The 12,875-nt window shown below is 37.3% G+C and overlaps 1 protein-coding gene across 1 annotated transcript in view; it reads left to right on the top strand.

Moving 5' to 3' along the window:
- Positions 1 to 12,875, top strand: part of FSIP2 (fibrous sheath interacting protein 2) — a 61,285-nt gene that overhangs the window by 25,690 nt on the left and 22,720 nt on the right. Inside the window, exons 15-16 of the mRNA XM_084798922.1 lie at positions 1,734 to 1,767; positions 3,564 to 12,561. Coding sequence (XP_084655048.1) covers positions 1,734 to 1,767; positions 3,564 to 12,561 — 9,032 coding nt within the window. The remainder of the gene's footprint in view (positions 1 to 1,733; positions 1,768 to 3,563; positions 12,562 to 12,875) is intronic.

The raw sequence follows: 12,875 nt of genomic DNA on the forward strand, positions 1-12,875 counted from the left end.
AGAGTAATACCAGTGTTGTAAATTGAAACATTAAGAAAAGACACATTGAGTACCAAAAGTTTTCATTCCGTAAACAAATATTGAGAAACAGCTATTGTAGCTTTTTTTTTTCCGACTTGAGAAGAAGCTACTGTTTCAGCCCCATTGTCATCTTTGTAAAAACATGTTTATTTGGGGGTGGTGTAGATAAGTCAACATCGCTATTTGTCTTCATCTTCCTTTTGGTAGTTTATTTTTTGAGGCAGTCTCTCCTTCTGATCATGACGAACTTTGATCCATGTTCTCAGGATCTGAATCCAGCTCTCATGCACATCAAGCTCTGTGCACAGAGGACAGTCTTCTCAGGCTAAAGTCTTAAAAATAAATCAATAAATCAAATGAGGTACAAACTAAACAACATTATTTTTTTAGACTGCATTATTTACAAGCCTAGATTTCAATGTGAAGGACTATATATAAATGTAAAGATCACTGATGAGAAGTGATTTTCACATTCAGACTAAGCTGTGTCAATGAGGACTTTGAACTTGAGGTTGAAGGGTGTCAGTGCGTATAACTTAATGAATGTTCACAGAATACATAGAACTGTCCTATAGCCAGAAAGAGTGGATCTCATTTAAACGAAAAACGAGGAGGGAAGACACCCACCATGTGCAGATGATGGTCACTTGTGTTTGTTTCATATATAAGTGCTACAGGAGGAACATTACAGTGCCTTCTGCTGTTTGACGAGACACACACTGACTTAATGATGTGTTGTGAAAGGTTTTACCTTGGAGACCCCAGGTTCCATTCTCAACCACCTTTCACCTCCTTCAAATGCTTGTCTCATTTGTCATTTTTAAAGGTGTAAATGCGAAAGAAGGCTAAGGTATAAATGAAAATTCACATCAGAGAATGCAGAAAAATTGTGTTAGTAGTAGGAATGGAGTTGGAACTAGCAAGCATTAGATTAAAAAGTTTGAAATCCTCTGTCATATAAACTATGATTAGAACCTATGTTGTTCATTAAGTAAAAGTCCAATAGTTTGGAATAGCAATCTTATGATCAAATGAGTATATAATTAATTACTTTGTCAGCAATACGTGGATAAGTCTAAAGGCAACACATGAAAGGATATGTTCATCATGTATTACATAAAGATGATTGAAGTTAGCTTTGAATGTAGCCAGAAACCCATGAATCTAACCAGTAGTTACTGAATAGTTATCCACATACTCTCTTCTTACTGTGAGATGTAGCAAAGGCATGATGGGACTAGAGGATCTTAGAAAGGCAACAGAGGATCACTAGAGAGCTATGATCAGAAAACTTACTATTCCATCATCCCTTTTAATCAAAATTAAGAGAGTAATCACCTGTGCACTCCACTCTATTCCTATGTCTCTCCCCGAAGAAGCACAGAATGGACATAGCTAAGGTAAATCGGATTTCCAACTACCACCTACCTGCATTGTTTATGTGGCACAATTTGTACTATGATTCTACCCTCCTGAGTAAAAAAAAAAAACACACACACACACACACACAATCTTTTAGTCTGCAAGTTCATATCTTAGCAGACATTAACTAGGAACATTGAATAAATCAAAATAAATTTTAAGATGTTTTGTGTGTATGTAGAAGGATTCTCATGAAAAAGGAACTGAATACATAACAAGAATCTAAAAGTATTTTTAAAAATTATTTGTCCTAACCTAGCTAAATTATAACTATTTCTTGACTTTTACAGGCAGCAAAATCTACAAAACTGTTTGCAAGATAAAGTATGTATCAGAAAACCAACTTAATAAGTGCCACTCTAGAAAATAATTGTAAATTAGATACTAATAATTATCTACTGATATGTGTTGTTCTTACTCTTTGCCTTTGATTGTAATGGAAGTTTGTCTTTAGGTAATTTTAATAGCTTCCTGTTTGTCCAAGGTTATTATCAAAAGATACTCTTGGCACTATAGGAATGGTTCTTGGATGCAGAGTGGAGGAGCAGTCAGGACCAGCCGTGATGAGCAATATGAGATAAGAGAGACTCGCCTCACGTGGGAGCTTATTAATCAGTAAAATTTTACAGATATTCCTGCTGAACTCCATAGAGAATGAGTCAAGATGCCTGCATATATTTATAGCAACTCTCATGGGAAGAACCTGCTACTTAAAGTAAAAAACATAGATATGTGATCACCTATGAACTGAAACTTAACACAGAAAAAAATGGCATATTTTAATATGACTCAACTTAAGTCTCATCAGATTAATCAGGGGCATTAAGGAATATCATAGCAATGGGTTTTTTTCTCATGGAATCCTGCTGAGTCTGTAGAGAATGAAGTAAACAAAGCTTCAATGTAAGGAAGTATTCTTTATGTAATATTAAAATGGAAAGAAATGTAAAAACTAAGATTTCTTTAACCTCACTTTATTACATGCAAAATTTTAGGCGATGCCCTCATTTTTATGTTATAGTTGGAAATGCTTTATCCTTCACCCAGTTTAAGAATAGTAATATGGGTCTGTTGTTCATTGTATCTTGTAATAAGAAAATAGGTTAGATAGTATAAAATACGCTTTCACTGTTATTCACTTAAAATAATTATCTTCTAAGTTAAAATGTATTATTTATTATTAGAATTATTGAATAAAGATATATTTTTGCAAACAACGATTTGCTGTCATCTCAACCTGTGCTTACCAAAGCACTAGCCATCACCTATAATATTAATGAGAAACTTCGTAAGAAATTGAGAAATTTGAGCTAGGTGGTCTTTTGTGAGACGCTCCATATGAGCTCCAAAAACTGACTGGCAGAGAGCGTGCTACATAGACATTTAGTTTTTCTCATAATGTTGACCTAAACCATGAATAATTTCAGTTTCTTTTAGATATACTTTGAGTGGGATCAACATGTCAGGCTTGCTGTCATGTCTTGTGTTTTCATTTCACCCTTTTCCTGCTTTCCTAACTAGTTTATACTGATAAGTCATGTTACCTACAAAGCCAATCTAAAACACAATAATCTTTGTATTTCATAAAAATAGACTGTATACTTATTGTTATGGCATGAAATGGATATGAAGATGATTTTTAATCTCTGTATAGGAGCTAGAAAAATGTTTCTGAAAAGTCCAAAATAGTTTTACTATACCTGTTTGGAGAAATACTTTGAAATAATTTTATCTATTTTCAAAGCATAAAGCAGAGTTATAAATACCATATTTGGTTTGTTTTCTAAAAACATTTCATGAGATGTGATTAGGTAGCAGTCTGATAAGATTAATTTTATGGTAATTTAACAAAGTAATGAATGTTGGGAAATTTTTATATAGCTTCTTATAGCATATAAATAAAATTAAATTTTATGTTCAAAATATTTCTCTTTAATATGGAATAAACCAGCTTAAAACAGACTGAAATTCCAAATATATTCATTGTCATTTTCTTATAAATCATGATGGCATTAAACTTACGAATTGTTTAATATAAAAAGATGAATGCTACCCCCTATCTCCCAAAATAGAGTAAAAAGTTAGATGACTTTCTTTTTATATGGTTATCTTTTTTCTAGGTAACTTCTGAAGAACTAAATAGCATAATTCAAAATATCATGACCTGGGTTGTAGCTACAGTAACCAGTATATTATATCCAGCCATCACAAAATATGAAGAAAGAGTGCAGAGTAATATGTACCCCGTGTCTAATGACTCAGATCTTTCTTCAGATAGTTCAAGTTTCTGCAGTACATGCAGTGAGGGCTTTACCTTCAGAAGCTACACAGCTGCAGCAGCTGCAGCTACAGCTACAGCCACAGCTACAGCCGCAGCCACAGCCACAGCTACAGCCACAGCTGCACCTGAAGCTACAGCTACAGCTAACACATTTCAAGCAGATCCGTGTACACATACCAGTGACATGCCTGTGAAGAAGCCACCCACACCTTTGAAACCTCCCTCTGCGCATGTGGAGAGAACAGTTATTGGCAAAGCCTATCAAAGGGAGGGACAATCTATAGCTACACAAGTCAATTACAAAAAAACCAGCTTGGACTATCCGCTTCCTAAAATAGGAAGTAGTAAATCCGATAGTCAACTTTTAACATCATTTGAAGAAAGCACTATAAAATCCAAAGACGCTACCACAGAAACAGAAAGTTTAGAGGTTCCGTGGCTTTATGATAAAAAAGCAAAGGCCATGGATCAGGTGAAAAACTTAAAAAATGTCTTTGTAAACTTTAAATGTCACTTGAAAGGAGAAACACAACTTATTCTGGAAAGTATTTTTCAAGAAATAATGTCTGACTTAAGTCAGGCCATTCCTTCTCTCTCTTCGGTGACAGCAGAAGTTTTTGTTGACCAAAGTGAAACCGAGAGAGAAGAGTTGCTCTCCAATGTTGACATATGCTCAGTAGCTTCAGAGATTGTGGAAAACATGCTTGAGAAGCTGGAGTTTGCTGTTGAGAAAAAATGTGTGCAGATGTTTTCACAGGAAGATTTCTCAGTGGACATTAAACCAAGTTTATCAGCTAGTGGTGAATATTTGTCATCTGCCGAAGCCAAACCTTCAGAAGATATGCTGACTTATGCTTTGGAACCAATGTGTGATATTGCCGACGATATGGTACATTCCATTTTAGAAAAGCTGGTGACTCTTGCATCTTATAAGAAAAATGAACCTCCTCCTGAAGACCCAACTAAATATTTCCACCAACAAGTTAAGACAGAGCCAATGCATAAAGTCCATCAAAAAACTGACCAAAGGAAATCTAGTCCTGCGTCTGACGCTGCTAATCTTATTGTGAAAGAAGAGATACAAAACCTAATATCAAATATTTTTTCGCAGTCCTCTCTGGTTGGTTATGTAGAAGAGGCAATCAGCACTATACTAGGCTATGTCCAAACAGAACTCAACAATGAGAGACTTATTGCATCGGAGGAAACCGTAGTCCTTCTGCAGCTGCTGGACGATGTTTTAACTCAGCTTCACCAGGATCCATTAAAAGCAGGTGGTAAAAAACGTAGACAACCCAGAGTGAGAAACCTTTCCGACCCCGAAGAAAAGTACAGACTCGCCGGCACTAGGTCATATAATGGACACAGGAATAAAAGACCATTTCCACCTGTTAACGTCCCAGGCATGGTTCTCTATTCTGAAGATGATAGTGAGGAAATAGAAAACTTTGTGCAGAGCGTGCTTGATTCATCCTTCAGTGATAAAAAAGTAAAATCACCAGAGCAGATTCCTAGCTATTGGCCTCCAAAGAGAGAAACTTGTTTTGAATCCAAAGTAAGTAATAAACTACCAACAAAACCTACTCCTCAAAGCAGAGCTGGACCCAGTGACTGGGGATTAAATTTGGACTTCTCGCTTAGTAGTGAAGACATTAGGATGACAAGGCACTGCTTGAGTAATGACACTCCAATTTTCAGCCAAGACCAAAAGCACCAAATACAAAAGGCTTCAGAAAACATTGTGAAATACATTTTGGAAGACATGGTCAAGGATATGTCTTCCGTTCCATCTAGTCCCTCTGGAAGCAAACAGGGAGAAGAAGCTTCTGTTTTCATGAATGAAAAAGCTCCAGGATTATCTGATCAAGAACGAATGGAACAGATGTTCTCTGGGCCAGAAATCTGTGCATTTGCACATGAAATAACAGATTCTGTGATAAATATACTTCATAAGGCCTCAAAGTATATCCCTAATACCATTAAAAGTGCCTTTTCATCAGCTAATCAAACTTGTTTAGATCATTCTGATATTGCCCACTCAGCCAAAGAAACATCAAGTAAAACACCATTCAAAGTATGGTTTGACAGTGAAAAGAAAATGAAATATTTATCTTCTCTCAACATAGACCTTGAAAAGACTTCACAGACAAGATCTGGAGAATGTGGACCTAAACATGTAAATGATATTACTGATAAGATTATTAATACAATTTTTAAAAGACTAAAGCTGTTTATTTGTCCGAAGTTGAAGACAGGCAAAAAATCTTCACTGATAGAGAAATCGTTACATTCTCAACTTAGCTCTTACACAATGAAAATAGTCAACATTGTTTTGCATGCTATCCAGAATGAACTAGAAATCAACAAGATAAACCCAGCTCTTAGAGAGACAGGTCATACCAAGTGCCACACAAGTGAAGGGTTGTTTGCTGGTTCCAGTGAAGCAGTGGACCCCCATATCACCAATGTCAATGACACCATGGAAAATCCATTACTGACATGCATCTATGAAATTATATCAAGTACAAATGAGGATCAAAAAAATGCTTCAACCTCTACGGACAAGGGAATGTCTACAACTTTCTGTAGGTCAGAAAATACTAAGAAACAAAACATTTTGTCAAGTAAACAGGATAAAAAATCTTTCCGCAAATGTTTGGCTACACCTTGTGTTTACCACAGTGTCACTAATGGAAAGGATTTTAAGGATAGTTCCAAATTGCAGGTGTTAGATCGAATTGGAGAGACGCTGCATGAAATGTTAAGCAAACTCACAGGTGCGCATAATGATTCTCAACCATCTTGCAATAAGGAAAACACAGAGAACTTACAAAAAGATCCTCCCAAGCTGTCTAATGTTCAGCTCATTTCCAAAGCAATTCTGGAATATGTCCTTGCAAAACTATGTGACATTGACATAGATACCAGCACCAAAAACTCTGGATTGAAAACTGTCTCAGAATCGCTTGACATTGACAGCCTATCATTTTCCTCAACAATGGAGGAAATGGCCAAATGTACCAACATAATCTCTAATATAATTTCCAAAATCATGACCAAAAACACAGTGTCTTCTGAAATAGAGAACTCAAAAGAAATATGCCCAAATAAACTGAAAACTATTGCTTCAGATATTCTTAACATGGTTTTTGCAAAACTAGAACGATTTGCCATTGGAAATGTAGAAAATATTGATGGTCTTAACGATGAAAATAAAAAAGAGACTACGCTGGGTTGGGAATGTGAAAGCAACAGTTCCCTCACAGATTCCCATGATAAATCACTGCAGTCTACTATATACACTCATGCAAAGAAGGTATCAAGCGCTATTTTGAAAGTCATTCAAACGGAATTAAATATGAACCCATCAGAGAGTAGGGCAGATAGAAAAATCTCAGAGCAGGAGACAGAAACACTTACAAACATAGTTGATTTAATTTTAAAGGTAGTGTCCCCAGATGCGTTTGTTGAATCTGAACCCGAGGACAGAAGCATGGAAACTCATGGATACAGACCAACTTACGGTAATTTCCTCCCTGGAGGAGCTGAACCAGAGGCATTTCCAGATGACCACATACAAAATGAAGAAGGCACCAGAGATCAGACATCACTCAGAGAGGAAACCGGAAGTTTCTCTACTGACCAGTGGGTTCTAGAAAGAACCTTAAACAAAATTGAAGTGAAACTCAAAGAACCACACAAGTCTCCGATTGTTCCCATTATAAGAAATATTTTGAATGAAATCTTTCGAAGTGCTCTAATCCGTCAACTCAATGCGGTCTCTCTCTCTTGCTCTCATTTCCGTGGTATGCCCCACAGTGCTCCTGCGTCAGCTACTCAAACATCTTCTCATTTGGTGGATCAGCTGATGAGCCCGTTAGTGTCTGACACAGACGTCACTGTAGTGGTGAACGATGTGGTTAAGACGGTATTTCACAAGCTTTATTCAGCCGCTATGACAAAGAAGCATGTAAGTGAAAGCAGATGTGAAACCATCATCTTTTCAGCCAATGTTTCTTTCCATGAGCATACCTATGGAGAAAGCACCCATGTCATTGGGTTAAACGGAAACTCATGTGATCTTCAGTCCAGCTGGAATGTTGACAAACAGACCAAAATAAATGTCGTAGAAGATATTGTGCAGGCAATATTAGAAAATTTAGAAAACTTTGCTGCGTCCAAAGTAGAATCACTCTTTTGTCCCCAAGTCGACTTCAGAGTTCCAGTAACTTTACCAGTACAGGAGGAAGGGGGGACGTTGAGCAAAGTGTTGTCAAGCACAGATTCATATTCTGATAAGCAATTTCCCTGTTGTTCATTGGATTATAGTAATCCAGGAAATGTGGACTCATGGTGCCAGCTGTCACTGTCCAAATTAAATATTTACGCTAAGGAAGTGGCAAGGAAAATTTTACAAGGTATCAAACATGAGTTAGATAAAGAACAAGGAAGTCCTCTCTTGACAAATAACATTGTGGTTACTGAGAATATTGCAAGTCAAGTTGTTAACACAGTGCTCAATATTGTGTCCTGCAAGAGCAAGTGTGACAAAGCCAGCACTGACAACGAGAGTTGTTCAGAACAGCAAGACCCTATTATTGAAAGGCTAGTCAATAAGACAGACTATGGAAAAATACTCGAGTTTCAAATTCAGGATACTATCGAAGGGATCTTATGTGATATTTATGAAAACATTGTGTACCAGAATAATATCTCTCTTACCACACCAACTCTGAAATATAGTATACCTGGAAAACACCCAGACACAAACTTCGAGCAAGTTGTTATGGGTACAAATATGATTCCAAAAGTGTCAGTCCCTAAAGCAGATGTCATTTTGGTGTCCAAAGATATAGTGGACATTGTGCTTCGTAGCCTTACGTCCTTGGTCATGCTTGCCATAAATGCAAAGGATTCTGCTTCTGCCAGACTGGCCTTCTGCGATCTGTTCCCCAAATCACTGTACCAACAGCCTCTTTTTATAACACAAGGAATGGAAGGGAAACCAGAGCATTTGTCACATCCAACAAATAAGGATTTAGCTTATGCCGATGCTTGTCAGATGCCTGCGAAGGGGAAAGAAGACACCAAGGAGCCTACTCCTGACTCATGCGAAAAAAATGCCAACTTTATTACTGAAACCATTTTCAATCGGTTACATTCTTTTGCCACCGAAAGAATGAATTCATTAATGAGTCTTGCCTTTCAGTCTAAAGAAAACATATTTGTTAGCACAGAATTGACAAATGGTAAACAAGATGGCAGCATTTTTCATGAGTCAGGCCAGGTTGAACATGATGTAAATGCCCTAAAATTAACAACAACCAAAACAGTCTCCAGCCAAGAGCTTGCAGAACCCATTTTTGCCAGTTGTGGAGAAAATTTTGAAAGCACAATCCATTTATCACAAACCAGCCTTAAGGAGTATGCTGACTTCATTGCCAGTGCTATTTTGAAACTTATTAAAAATGACTTAGACTTAGAAATACAAAGTATGCACACATATTCAAACCACATTTTATTTCAAAAACATAAGATTGTGAGTGAAATTGTTAATAGTATCTTAAAGATTTTACATAATAAAGAATCTGTAAAGGAATTTTTTCTATCCTCACCAGAGAATCCTAGCTGTTCACAGTTAAGCATATCAAATGATGAAGTTTTGCTGGGAAACAAAGAGAAGGAGAAGACTACCATATCATCACAGTTAACAGATGACCCCTTAGAAGAAAACCAAACAGCACTGGAAAATGAAAGTGAGAGAGTTGTTTTGGAAGAAATATTTATGCAAAAAGGAGAATCAAAAGCAAGAAGAAAAGCTGAAATACTCAAGGCAGTGGAAGAGATTTTGAAGAACTTGAGTCAAAAAATAGTGGAAATGATCGGCCACTTACCCTCATTTAATGAAACTCCCTATATTGTGTCTAAATGTAGAAGTAAAACATCAATGATAACACAGAAGAAAGTCCTTCAGCCACATATTAACAACGTATCAAATTATATACTTGAAAATATTTTGGGAGAAATGCACTCTGTGGTTGTGACATCCTTGTACAAAAAAAGTAAAAGCAAGAGAGAAGTAGAAATGCACGACAGCAGCGACACCTCATCGACAACACAACCATGCTTTAGAGAAACTAAGCCGAGAAAAAGAAGCAACCACCTTAGTCCTGGGGCACCACAAATGCGTCCTTCTGTTGACAATGTAAATGCTCTTGTGTTAGAAAACACTTCTTTGCCATATTCACCTTTGGAGATTGGAAGATATTTAGTTCAAATAGTTCTTGATAGGTTGTCACATTTTGTCTCCATGCATCTAGAAGAGACATTTCCCCCTGAAGGTAGTTATGATGACTTGTACCTCCTTAGACTACATAATAATAAACTTAGCCCCAAGAACAGCCCTAGGCCAGGATGTAAAACAAGTTTAAAAGCGAGGTCAAAAATTACCCCTCTCTCTAAATATAAAACAAAACCACATCTAGGACTTAGTAGTACTAAGTCCAAAAGCAAAACCAAGTTAGGTGCCGGAGAGAAGAGTCCAAGAGAGAACCGATCCAAAACTGCCATTGGGCTGCCACAAACGCCACCAGCAGCGGACGCCAAGACCGTACTGAGAACCAATCTTCCGGTTTCCGAATTAAGAATTCATGCCAAGAATATAATAATTGAGATTTTAGAAATAATTATGAAAGAACTTGAAAGAGTGGCGCAAAGTAGAGCCGTGCTAAATACAAAGGCTTTATCATCTGGCGAGATCTTTGAAGCAAGTAAAATTGTTAATGCAGTGTTGCAAGAGTTGTACGCTACAAACAACCACAATTCGGCTTCTCCAATTCTCTCGAGTCTGCATGATCTTCATTTATCAAAGCAGAGTCTCGGTGCAGGTTCCCCGATTGAACAACACGCATGTTTTTACTTAGAGAATGTTTCCTCACAGTTAGAACAAATTTTTCCTAAAGAAGGTATATTTAAAAAAATGTTTGACATATGGCAAGCAGAAACAAGTGACACAGAAAATGAAAAGTCTAACCTTTTAAGCATAGCTGAAAACATTTTGACTGAAATTTCAATTAAAGCAAAAGACTTAGAGTATTCACTTTCACTTTTAAATGTGCCGCCTCTTGAAGCACGTGAAAACAAATTCTATGGTGGTTCTACCAGGTCTGAGGATACAAAGGCACAGATCAACATGTTTGGACGGGAAATTGTCGAAATGCTATTTGAAAAATTACAGCTGTGTTTCTTGTCTCAGATGCCTACTCCAGATAGTAACAGAGTTCTGGCAAGTGGGAAAGAACATGTTGCTTCGAAAAGTAAACATGGTGTCCCAACCAAGCATGTCCTCAGCGCCGTGAAAACCTGCCCCACAAGGACGAAAGATCAAGTGTCTATGAGCCCAAGCAACCAAATCGTGCAAGAGATTGTAGGAAGGGTTTTAAACATGTTAGAGTCGTTTGTGGACCTGAAGTTTAAGCATATCTCTAAATATGAGTTTTCTGAAATAGTAAAAATGCCCATAGACAATCTTTTTCAAGTGCAGCAGAGGCAATTAAGCAAAAAGATGTCGCCAAAGTTACAACCACTTAGAAAGGTTGGTGATGAATCCAAGTCAAGTACTGTTGTATCCAAGGAAAATGTGCAGAACACACTCCTACAGGTTCACAGCTTCCATTCAGAGTTACTTACGTATTCTGTCACTACTGTCACTGACATGCTCAGTATCATCAAGAACAAACTAGACAAAGAAATAATCCAGGTGGAAGCGTCCCCAGTTAGCACACTGAGAGAGAGCATTGCAGCAAGTGACATCATTGGTACACTGATAGACCAGTGTGCTCATTTTAGTGAGTCTTTAATCACAAACCTTCCAAGCAAAAATTGGTTTAACGGAACTGACAATGTTTACATTGTTAATCCAGTTGAATTTGCACCTCATGTGAAAATATCTACACCAAGCATGGGGGACACTAACGCCCGGGGCAATACTCCACGAAGGAGTTCATCTGGCTCGCGGTTTAATTCGGAGGATGACACGGAGGAAAAGCATGGCGTCACACCTACTTCACCCTCACAGATCAGTTCCTGTGTTGAAAACACAATGCAAAGCTCAGAGCCAATGAGAAGGCCCAGTTCAAAAGCCATGCCATCATATTCTAGAAACAAAGCCCAAGACCACAGCCAAAGGAAACCCAACCTTAGGTCTTTTGAGGAAGCCAAAAAAGGTAACAGCTGTCTCCCTGAAGGCAGTGTGTTACAAAAATTGTTTAAGAAAGCAAACGACTCCACGGAAGAATCGTTAAAACAAGTCATGTCATTTATAGAAACAAGGAAAGGTGAAAACCCAAGGGTTTTTCATTATGAGACCACCAAGCCAACTGAGCCAAATGAAATTAAGACAAATGCTTCCCCACTTAAAATATGCTTAGCTGCAGAAAATATTGTAAACACAGTACTGTCAAGCTATGGCTTTCCTCATCAGCCAGACCCTAAGGAAAGCGTGGAGACCATAAAACCATTTTTTGTGTCAAAGCAAGACTCTTTGTCTGAAGTTTTTGAAGGACAAAAGAATAAAGAGACAAATTTGCTCGGAATGTGGTGTAAACGAATGACCTGTGTTCACGACAAAGAAACTGGAAGTCTTGAAGGCCACCAAGGAGAATTTTCTTTACTACGAAAGTGGAAAAATAAAACCCCAAAAGTGCCGACAGAGACTTCGGAGGAAACTGACACCATTATTTTTGCTGATCATGAACTGGGTCCAAATGAAATGCATTTAGTGGCAAGACACGTTACTACATCCGTGATCACACATCTGAAGAATGTCAGAGCTTCAGGTAAGCAAGAGATAACTTATATTTAATCCGGAATAATTTAAGGAAAACAGTGTAAGATATATTTGAAGGATTCCTTCTCTGAGAGTTTACATTTTTGTTTTTCTGAAAATAGCTTAGAACAGTACAATAACTATTTGATTATCTTTAAACTTTCATGGTGCATAAAAGATGTTACTAACTAGAGAACTTTGCTTGAGCATACATCATGAATTAAAAAGTGCTCAAAGTACTTATGCATGTTTCTGCTGTTCCTGTCTATCTTTAACCTTTCTGGAGTTGATGCACTTGTGTTTTATTCAGTATGAAAATATAAG

The sequence above is a fragment of the Acomys minous genome (assembly GCF_964271855.1).
Source record: "Acomys minous genome assembly, chromosome: 10".
Classification (NCBI taxonomy): Eukaryota; Metazoa; Chordata; class Mammalia; order Rodentia; family Muridae; genus Acomys; species Acomys minous.